Genomic DNA, 11581 nt, shown 5'->3' with positions numbered 1-11581 from the left:
TTAAATTTCTATATCTTGATCAGGGTTGTTGGCAAAGAAGTTTTGCGGTACAGGTCGGCGTCACGATTTGCCTTCCACGCCTGCTAGTGGAGGCATGAACTTGGGTGAAGAAGCTGAAAAAGCACGACATTCGTGAAGAAGAAGAAGAAGATGACGACAGATCAATAACTTGGTAGAATTAGGTTTTTTAAAAATATTTTACCTAATGTGTTTAACGTGAAAAAAAGCTAAGGTGGGAGTATTAGTTGGCATAATAATATGACGTGGAAAATCCAAGTGTGCATTTTAAAAGTCATAAATATAACATGACATGTGTCATAATTTTATTGGATGTGACGTGGCACGCTAACGGAATCGGTTAAGTTAATAAATGGAATTTAACTGTATGGACTTAATTGTTTTTTTTTTTTTTTTTTTTTTTCATACCACATGGACTTCTGAGTTCGTTTTGATACCACAAGGAGTAAATTGTAAATCAAGTAAACCACAATGATTAATTTTGCATTTTTCTTTATGTATTATTCATATTCTGCATTGCAACTCCAGAGGCAATGAAGAAACTGATATTGATAAATTAAAATGAAAAATGCTAGAGGTAATAAATTGTTTACCAAGAGATAGATGCTAAAATGATGTAGAGCATATTCACTGGAGACGATCAAAATAGTTAATAAAGAACAATGTTACCGTACCAATCAATAAGCTTCACATCATTTTGATAATCATCTTAGTAAAAGACTTGGTACCCATAACATTTCTAAATTAAAAAAGCCCTAAGACATTTATCGCCTTCAGTTTTCAATGATGTTGTCGAATTTATAAGAGACATAGTTTTTTTTTTTAAATTTTTTTTTTTCTTTTAAATAAAAAATAAAAAAGATCAATTGCATGCGGTTATTTTACTTGCGTGTGACTATAGTAGCACTTATTCGATAAAAACTACATATGAATGACATATATAGTAAGAACGACGTGCGTTTCCTATAAGTCCGACTAAAACATAGGCTAACTTATTTCTACCGGAACATCAATAAAAACGAAAGTGAAACAAATAGTTGCTCATGTTTTCTTTCACCATCCTCCATCATGTCAATAAAGAACTCAAAAGTCAATAAGTCCGTGGCTCTTGCATGTTCAAACAATAATGATTTTCTGAAAGGGGATTCATTACCTAAAAGTCCAATAGCTTGGTGCAACATTTGATATATATATATATATATATATATTTGGTATACGAATTATACAAAATAATTAGAAATAGATCCTTATAGGCAATACCTGCCCAAACTAGCTCTTTAGGCGGGGCCGTGACTCACTCATCACGCGTTTCAAAATCAGCCGACAGCCATCGTCTGAACTGGAAAAAAAAAAAAACCACCATTTTCATGTATTTTAGTTCGTGTCTTTCTAACTGAAATTTTTATTATTGCCGTCTTCCAATTACTAAGACAGGCGTTGAATTTTGAGGCAAAGCTATCGGCAACCTGACGTCGACTTTGAATAATTCCTTAAATTAATCACTTGACTTACTGTCCTGTTCATTAAGAAACGCACGTTTTTATCCGGGCATCACGTTAGATCTTGAATCGCGCTGACTTGATCCTGCACAGGAAACATTAGTTTTTACGAGGGTTGGTTTTGTTTCAGAAACATATTGTAGGCTGGAAAAATGAAAGTATGGTGAGGAATATGTCTTCGACGGCCATGGCAAGAACAAGAAGCCGAAGCTTTGTCTTCCTTGTTCTGTTTCTTCATCTACTACTCCTCCTCTCAACGGGATCCGTGCATTCGAGAAAACAACATGTTGCCTTGTTCATATTCGGCGACTCTTTCTTAGACGCCGGCAACAACAATTACATCAACACCACAACCCTCGACCAAGCAAATTTCTGGCCCTACGGGGAAACCTATTTCAAGTTCCCAACTGGGCGGTTTTCTGATGGCCGATTGGTGTCAGATTTTATTGGTAAGATTTCAAATCTGTTTTGGTTAACTAACAAATATTCTGTCTGGTCTGCTAGCTGCTTAAAATATATAATCTTTTTTTCTTGTCTTCTCTTGTATGGACATGTTTCACTGTAGCTGAATATGCCGAGTTGCCATTGATTCCACCGTTTCTGCAGCCGGGTAATCCTCAATATTACAACGGAGTGAATTTTGCGTCAGCCGGAGCGGGGGCTCTTGTTGAAACCTTTCAAGGCGAGGTACGTGCATTTCACATCAGAGAGATCTAGAGTTGCTTTTGTGAACGGGAAATGTTAGTTTTCGCTCTCATGATGTTCTCTTGGATATTATTTTTAGGGGTGTTAACCCCGTTTCGATTCTCGGTTTTTGGTCAAAACTTGGGACCGAAAGAGGGAATCGGGTCTCGGTTACCGGCCAGTTCTGGTTTATACCCGATCCGGTAACCTGTTTTTTAAGAAAATTATTTTTTTAATCGATTTAATATATATATATATATATATATATGTGTGTGTGTGTGTGTGTGTGTGTGTGTGTGGGGTTCTGGTGTGTAACTGGTTCAGTAACCGATTTTTAAGAAAATTGGTTTTTTTAACCGGTTTAATAAATACCCGGTTTTAGTTTTCCGGTTATAATCGGGTGGCAAAAATTGGGATTGGAACCGGGGTCCTCGGTTTTTGGTTTTTTGCAACTGGAATCGGAATCAGCTCCCCAGTTTTCCGGTTCCAATTTCGGTTCCCCGGTAATTTTTGACACCCCTAATTGTTTTTTTTTAAATTAATAGAGAGAAATAAGTAATGCTATAAATCTCTCTTTAAGAATTGTGTGACTTCTAAAATTACTATTGGACTTGTAATTGATTATTATTAAATTTTGATTAAATGATTTTAAAAACAACATTATTTTTAAAGTGACTGAAAATAAACTTCTAAAATTACTTGATAGAAATAAGGATCATTTTTTTTTTTTTTTTACTATTTTAAAAAATAATATCCAATTAGAATAAAAAACACCCGAATTGTGAATGGCATTTGCATACGTTTTCTTAACGGCACTCGCATGTTATTGGGGTTCATTAATAATATGTTTGACAAGGCAACTTTTTGCGATTCATGTATTTGAGCAGTTGGAAGGCAACCTTTCGTTGTGTGTTCATGTGATGAGAGAGTGGCATAGATGTTGACTTGAATATGTGGCAATGTAAGCTTTAGTTTGGGCCACTAGATCTAATTTACTGCATACCTGATTTGTCAAACGTCAAGTGAGGCCCAGAAGGTGATAATGGCTGTCTTTTGTACAGTTTCACAACATGCATTTATGTCAACAATGCATTTATGACAGGGTGAAGAGATGGTGGGGGAGATGGTGGGGTAGAATGCATTGCTCTAATAAATAATACAATGTAAAGTCAAGATAAAACAAACCGACTCCTCAAATATGACGGGGCGAATGCACTACATTACTTAATTATATGCTTCTATTTTTTTTTTAAGAAATATATCTTCATAGAAAAGAGAGAGGTGGGGAGAGACTAATATAAAAATATATTACAATGATCTCTATTTATAGAAAGATTATGAGTGAATAGCTAGTAAGCATACCTAGACTAAATAAGTAAGAGAATGAATGATACTATATAACCCTACAAAGAAATTGAATAAAAAGAATAATATACAAATATTATAAATATCTCTCTACAAACTCCAGTGTAAACTTGAGTCTAGAAAATAAAGACAATTTTATCTTTTGCTGGAATGGATATGATATGGACAACTTGGCATCTCATAACTGTTAATGAAGTTAATGATGATCCTGTGCGGCAAGCGAGTAAAGATGAATGTGAGCTCAGATGGGAAAAGATCCAGTCCGACGCGAGTAAAGGCAAGTAAGCTCGCTTGTAAGGCTAACAGAGGGACGCTGCAGGCAGTGGCCGGTGGGATGCCAGAAGAGGTCATCGTAGTCAGTGGCTGGAAGGACACCAATGCGACCCTGGATGCAATGGAAGGAGGATGTTGCCGGAGGGACGACTGAGGAGGTGGCCGAAGGGATGATGAAGGCGGTGACAAGAAGGACGCTAGAGGAAGTGGGCGAATGCAATGGCTGGAAGGACATTAGAAGATGTTGTCAAAGGGACGACAGAGGTGGTGACCAGAGGGAAGGTTGCGACGTCGGATGATGGCAAATCTTGGTTGTGACAGTGGCTGGGAGACATCGTTGACTTGCCGGAGGAGTAAAGCATCCTGAGCTAGGTTGGTGGACTAACCAATTGTGGGCTTTTGACTAGGCCTGGAAGGCCTAAGTTGACCCTAGACCTATGGGCCGTTGAATTGTCGAGTTAGGCTAAAACTCGTGGGTTGGGGCTTAATGGGCCTGCTTGAATGGACCACAAAGGCTTGAAACCCTTTCGACAGATTGTGGATTGGGCCGGTTTGGGCCATTGAATAGGCCCAAAAGGTATGAAACCTAATTCATCGTGTCGAACTTATCAGATCAAGTATGAGGAGGGCCGAATCGACTTAAAAACTGGTGGGTTGTGTCAACTGACCGAGTCAACCATTTCTGTGAACACGCATGGTATATGTGAAAAAGCATGTCACGCATGAGTGCATGAAGAAGACACACTGCAAAAATCGTTGGTGTGTGATGTCAGCGCTTGTTGCATATTGTTGACACATGCAGGCATGTGGGAGCACTAGTAATGAGGTCTAGTGTTGCATGTTGTGCCGAAATGGGCAGAAACTATACATATCCATCGATTTTGGGCCAAAATACTTTTGGTGGTTATTTCGACAAAAGTAGGTACGGCTAAAGCACATGGAATTTCCGTCAGTGTCGGGTAGCGGCGCGTGTGGTGGCGATGGAGGTGGGTCTTCCATAGATCCATAGATTGAGAGATTTCTCCCTAGCAAACCCAAGTCTAGTTTTAAATTCAAGAATTTAGTTTGAGGAAGGCTCGGAATACTTTGATAGTGCAAGAGGAGCCATGTGGCGGAATGTGGACATCTGGAATAGCTGTGAGATCGTCAGCGAACATGCCACGAAAGAGACACCAAGAAAACTTCAAAGACATTTGTTGAAGGCTGCATAAATATGGCTGTGATACCATGTAAAAATATATGATAGGAAAATAATATGAAAGAAAAAAGAGAATGAAAGAGTAGAGATAAACTGATGAAGCATTAAGGCTATATCTTGTATTGAAGTGTATAGTAAAATGTATTACTATTATATTTATTTATAGAAGGCTAGAAGTGGTGAATAAGTAAAGGGAATTAACCATTGATAGTCCTCCAAAAAAAAATTGAAAAGTATTCTAACATTTTTTATTTCCTTGTCAGGTTATTGATCTTAAGACACAGCTAAGTTACCATAAGAAGGTGGAGACTTGGTTGAGACACAAGTTAGGCAATGATGAAGCCAAAATGACATTGTCAAGAGCTGTCTACCTATTTAGCATTGGAAGCAATGATTACTTGAGTCCCTTCTTAACCAATTCCACTGTACTCAACTCCTATTCCAAATCAGAATATGTTGGGATTGTAATTGGAAACTTGACAGCCGTCATCAAAGTAAGCTCTACCTCTATTCTTTTTCCATGACCAAAAATTCCATAGTAAACCATTTGGGATTATTTTCCATTGTTGCAGGATATATATAAAAGAGGTGGTAGGAAATTTGGGTTCATCAATTTGCCACCCTTGGGCTGTCTTCCAGGCATGAGAATCATCAAACCAGAAAACAATGGTAGCTGCTTGGAGGAAGCTTCCTCGCTAGCAAAGTTACACAACAGAGCTTTGTCCATGCTCCTCCGAAAATTAGAGAGGCAGTTAAATGGGTTCAGATATTCAATTTTAAACTTCAACATCAATCTCAGACAAAGAATGAATCATCCCTCAAAATATGGTATGTATGTACATGCACATTCTTTAACACCCTAATGACATGCTTTGTGTCATATATATGCATATATATAGTACGAAAAAAAGAGAGGGAATTTTGATGAAGTTGAAAATTGTGTTCTCTTTTGAACAAAGTTGAAAATTGTTGAATTTTTTCTATGAAGGTTTCAAGGAAGGGAAAGGGGCATGTTGTGGGACAGGGAAGGTCAGAGGAGTGTTCAGCTGTGGTGGAAAAAGATTAGTGAAGGAGTTCCAACTCTGTAAGAATCCCAACCAATATGTGTTTTGGGACTCTTACCATCTCACAGAAAGGCTTCACAAACAATTGGCAGATCAAATGTGGAATGGGGCAAGCAAAGCCAACCATGTGGGGCCTCACAACCTGAGGGATCTATTCCAATATCTTTAAGTCTTTTTGCCTTTGAAACTAATTTGTCTTTAAATGCTTCAATCTTACATGAATTAGAACAAATGACATAGAAGTTGTGACTCCTATTCTTCTATCATAGTTATATATATATAAATAAAAAAAAAAAAATGTCATGTTCGACATTTTTTTTTTTTTTTTTTTCTTTTTTGGTCGCTTCTGAAAAGGATTAGGAAAGGAGGAAAGATAATCAGATTTTTGTTTTCAAGGAACAAGACATCCAAGAAAACAATTGACATAAGACGTGTTTGATGTCATTCTTCTATAGTATATTTCTTGTCATTCATTTTTTTATTTTTTATTTTATTTTTTAAAGGGGAAAATACTTTATACCCCCTCAAGTGATACCTCTATTTTGATTTTGTCTCCAATGTTTAAAAAATTGCAAAGTACCCTTACTAAGTTTTTGTAAGCGTAAATGTAACCATTCCATTAACAAAATCAGTCTTCTCAAATGGGACATGGGACATGGGCAACACACGTGGGTTTTTAGGAGATTAAAAGTCCAAAAAGCCTCTATTTTTCTCTTGAAAGAAAAAACACAAAAAAAAAAAAAAAAAAAGTAAAAAAGAAGGAAAGAACAAAATTACAATTTAGGGGTGGCCAGCTATCCCCCATTTGGCCAATGGGGTGGTTGAGCCACGCACATTTGCTCGGAATGGGCGTGGCTTGGCCAGTATTCCCATTAGGCCAAATGGGGTAGAAATGACTAATTTTATTTGCGTTGAACTGCCCATTGAAAAATCGCTCCTTGAGTCGGAACGTCGTCGATCATAAAATTCTAGAAGTTTTAAAGTCTTTTAAAACTTTTTGTGAAACATGTGAACATTGGTGCAATTGTGTTTATAAATAAAGATAACTTCTTCACTTAAATTATTCAAAAATTCACATGAATGATACATAGGTAACTATTTAAAATAATTGTCATGTAATTATGCGGGGTCTTACAAAAAATCATAAATATCATAAAATGCACAATTTATGGAGAAATAGTCATGTTAAATGACAAAAGCATTTTGGAAGCTCCAGGGCGATTAGTTACCTCGACCACTTGGTTCGTCCTTGGAGATCTTAAAAGATCAACTTCACGTTTGTGCAAAGTCATACTCTAATATTAGTCAAGACTCTAAGCAAAACCCTAATCCTTTACATAAAAACCTAGTCATGCACATAAAAGCCCTTATCGTGCATTTACTGCCCATACTCATCAATCGTTCGTAAGGACCGTTCGATCATTACTAACCGATCAATCGTTCCTCAAGACATTAATCGTTTTACATCCACGGCTCATGAAGCGAAGGTCATTAGTTCGAATCTCTCCTCCCCCTTCCCTTGTGTGGACATGTCAAAAAAAAAAAAAATAGTACATTAATATACATAATTGAACAAAACTCTAGCCCAAAAGCCTAAGCTAATGGGCTAAGGTCCACTTAAGTATATTAAGTGTTTTTTTTTTTTTTTTTTTTTTATATATATATTTTCTTAATGTGGGACACAACACTCATAAGTGTACTCACAACAAGAACCTAATCTAATGTTAGCCCAGCACTCCTAAAGTACACTAAACATCAAGCATAAACGTTTTAAAACAAGCAAGGATACAATCGTTACTTTAAAACATCGAAGGTCCTAACTTTACTCTCATAATCACATTCTCTTCATTAAGCAACAAAGGAAAGTTCTCGAAAGTGTTGAAAAAGGCAGTTACTTTAACACTATTTTGAGATTAAAAAGGAAACTTCTAAAGTTTACACTTTTCATGCAAGAACTATTTTTTTTTTTTTTCTCCATAAAGGAACCAACTTTAAGCCTTTTATAAAAGGAAAATACCAAATCATCATTAAATATGTAAATCAAAGTTTAGAGTAAGAGAAATGAACATGGATTAGAGCTAGGTTAAACTTCTATACCTCAAGGTGAGAGCTTTCCAAGCTCTAGGTGATCCTCTCTAAGGTGAGATCGACTCTCTAAGGTGATCCTCTCTCCTATGGGGTTGGGTATAAAGAAAAGGACGAAAATGGGACCTAAGGTTTATCTTAGACCCTTAAAGAGAGCACTTTCCCACGTGTATTTGCCAAAAAGATAATGTCTAAGAGTATGCATACTATCACCGATCGAACGTTCAATGCACCAAACGATTGTTGTAACATCCCAGTCTCATATTGGGAAGATGAGAAAAAGTGCGCATAGAATCGATAGTTTATAAAGATAGTCATGGGTGCTAAGTCCCACATTGCCTAGTTACTAGGTGAAACTAGGCTTTATAATGAATTTTAAGAAAGCTCTAAATTGACTAGTCCTTCTGGGGTGATAGCGCAAATGTGGCTAGCGCTTTTCCCTGGGTTGTTACAAATGGTATCAAAGCCACCTAATAACGCCAAGTCATGTGGGACTGGAGCACCATGATGTGGCCCTGATGAGGACGTCAGGAATTTAAGATGGGGAGTTTGTAACACCCAGGTCTCATATTGGGAAGATGAGAAAAAACCCACATAGAGTGTGTGGTTTATAAAGATAGTCATGAGTGCTAAGTCCCATATTGCCTACTTACTAGGTGAAACTAAGCTTTATAATGAATTTTAGGGAAGCTTCAAATTAATTAGTCCTTTTAGGGTGATAGAGCAGATGTGGCTAGCGTTTTTTCCTAGGTAGTTACAAGTGGTATCAGAGCCACCTAAGAACGTTAAGCCATATGGTACTAGAGCACTGCATGACGTCTCGTCATAAATTTAAGAGGAGGAGTTTGTAATACTCTGGTCCTATATTGGGAAGATGAGAAAAAACACACATAGAGTGAGTAGTTTATAAAGATAGTCATTGGTGCTAAGTCTCACATTGCCTAATTACTAGGTGAAACTGGGCTTTATAATGAATTTTAAGGAAGCTCCAAATTAACTAGTCCTTTTTGGGTTAAAACGCAAATGTGGCTAGCGTTTTTCCTTGGGTCATTTGTTGAGAGGACTGATCGATTGTTTTTTATAAAAACCTTAAATACAACTATTTTAAAACTTTATTTTTAACGAGTTTCCAACATGGATCATTAAATACTTCAAAACTTGTTTGATTGCTTACCAAGTAGGAAGTAGAGTATTTTGGAAATGCGCACACACGCGTGCGCGCGCATGCACGCACTTATTAAAGTAACTCACATTTACGAAATTTTAAAATAATATTAGTCTTATAAGCTAAAACTGGTGAGTAGAAAAATATTTTCCTAGTGTGTAATTAAGTGGAGTGTTACAATTAGCTATGTATAACCATACCTAGACTAGTCATCAATGAAAGTGATGAAATACTTGTAACCTCATCGTGTTTGGACACTTGTAGGACTACTTACGTTAGTATGTACTAACTGAAGCACATTATTGGACCTACACTATTTTGCTAAAAATAATCTCTTGGTCATTTTACCACCCTCCAAGAAGGACTCGCAAACTAGGAACTCATCAGGTTCCAATTGGCCAAGCCAGTATTTGGATCCTACTTGGATAATATATACAAAACATAAGTGTGAAAGATATGATTCGTTAGTAGAAAGAACCTTACTCTTTAATATAAAGAACTAGATGTAGGTCCAAAGCCATAGTTATTAGCTATATGAGAATTATGAGTAATAATATAAATACCATCAATAATCAATCCATAACAAATAAACAATTTATCTTTCTTTATTACCACATTATTATTAAAAAAATAGAAGTATAATCACATTTACCCAAAGAGTTATAAAAATCAAAGGGGTAATAACTTTTTTTTTCCCATCAACTACAACGCATTGTCACTTTGTCTCCATGAACTGACAACCCTACTGTCCGATTCCATCAAACTACCATTTTGTGCCCAAAACTCAATTTCCGTCAGTCAAATGTGTTAACTCAAAATGTCAAAGTGACAATACGTTGTAGTTTATGGGGGCAAAGTGACAATGTATTGTAGTTCAAGAGGGCAAAGTGACAATGCGTTATAGTTTATGGAGGCAAAGTGACTGGTTGACCGTCTGAGTTAATGCCTTTGACTGTCGGAATTGGGGTTTTGGGCACAAAATGATAACTTGATGGGGTCGGACAATAGGGTTGTCAGTTCATGGAGTAAAGTGACAATGCATTGTAGTTGATGGGAGGAAAATGTAATTACCCCAAAATCAAATTTATGCAAATATAGGGTACATATAGATAGTCAAATAAAATGAAAACTTTTGATCCAAAATACAAATTAATAACTCCAATAGTTAAAATTGGAACTCATGTCTCATCTCCAAGCATCAAGTAGATCTCCCATTCACTCAGTTTTATGTCTCTTGAAACCCCTATAATCATATTATCGAAATGATTTTGTAAATTAACAAAGAGTCCTTGCTTGACTTAAAGAGAAAGCAAAGAGTTAGAGTTCAAACTTCCTCTTTTTTTTTTTCTTTTTTTTTTTTTTTTTTTATTGGGCTTGAGAGTTCAAACTGCCTGACTCTAGTTATAGAACCAAATGCAAGATAATCGTAAATGACAACTACACTACTACAAGAAAAATGGTATTTAGTGACCGCATTATTAGTGGTGACCCAAAAGTCGTTGCTAATATCAGGCAAAAATTTAATATCAGCGATCCAAGAGTCACCATTTGTTATTTACCACGACATTGTCATTGCTAATATGGTATATATCAGTGACAATCTAGTGTTGTTGTTGATATATCCTATATTAGCGACAATTTATATTGTCACTAATATATGACTGACATCATTGATTTGCAAAACAAAAAAAAAAAAAAAAAATGATAGTTGGTCCTTCTATTGGATTACTCTTTAACTAGATTAGCTTTAAAATATTGTATGTGCTAAATATATTAAGGAGAGAGAGAGCGGAAGCATATAAGGACTACATCTCTTTTACATTATATTAATATTGATATATTGAGAATGATTACAGAGGCCTCTATATATAGAGAGACTATGAATGATAAGCAAGAAACCCTAGACTAATTAAGGTAGGGAATAAACCTAGAGAATAATATCAAATATTCTAACATCCCTCCTCAAACTCAAGGTGCAAGCTTGAGTTTGGGAAAAAGAAAGGGAAATAATGATTTTTTTTTTTTTTTTTGCGGGAAAGTCGCCTGAGTAGTGGCCGGAAAGTGGCGGAGGACGGCGGCTGCTGGCTACCGTCAGTGGTTGCTGGTGACAGTGAGTTGGGCTGGGCAGGAGCCTTATTGGATTGAGCAGATTGGGCTGGTTTGATTGGGCCAAAATAGGCCAAAACCCATGGACCATTAAATATGGTATGACTTGAAAATGATATGACCC

At 36.5% G+C, this 11581-nt stretch overlaps 1 protein-coding gene across 1 annotated transcript; it reads left to right on the top strand.

Annotated features, from left to right (window-relative positions):
- The first annotated feature begins 1358 nt into the window (after nt 1-1358).
- LOC132186946 (GDSL esterase/lipase 5) lies at nt 1359-6354 on the top strand. Its single transcript, XM_059601072.2, has 5 exons — nt 1359-1966; nt 2083-2204; nt 5301-5531; nt 5610-5865; nt 6026-6354. Exons 1-5 carry the CDS (start codon nt 1678-1680, stop codon nt 6268-6270), a joined length of 1143 nt encoding a protein of 380 aa, XP_059457055.2. The 5' UTR covers nt 1359-1677; the 3' UTR covers nt 6271-6354.
- The last annotated feature ends 5227 nt before the right edge of the window (nt 6355-11581 follow it).

This window comes from Corylus avellana, chromosome 6, assembly GCF_965113065.1.
Source record: "Corylus avellana chromosome 6, dhCorAvel1.hap1.2, whole genome shotgun sequence".
In the NCBI taxonomy this organism is placed as follows: domain Eukaryota; kingdom Viridiplantae; phylum Streptophyta; class Magnoliopsida; order Fagales; family Betulaceae; genus Corylus; species Corylus avellana.
This window is presented reverse-complemented; position numbering and strand designations above follow the sequence as displayed.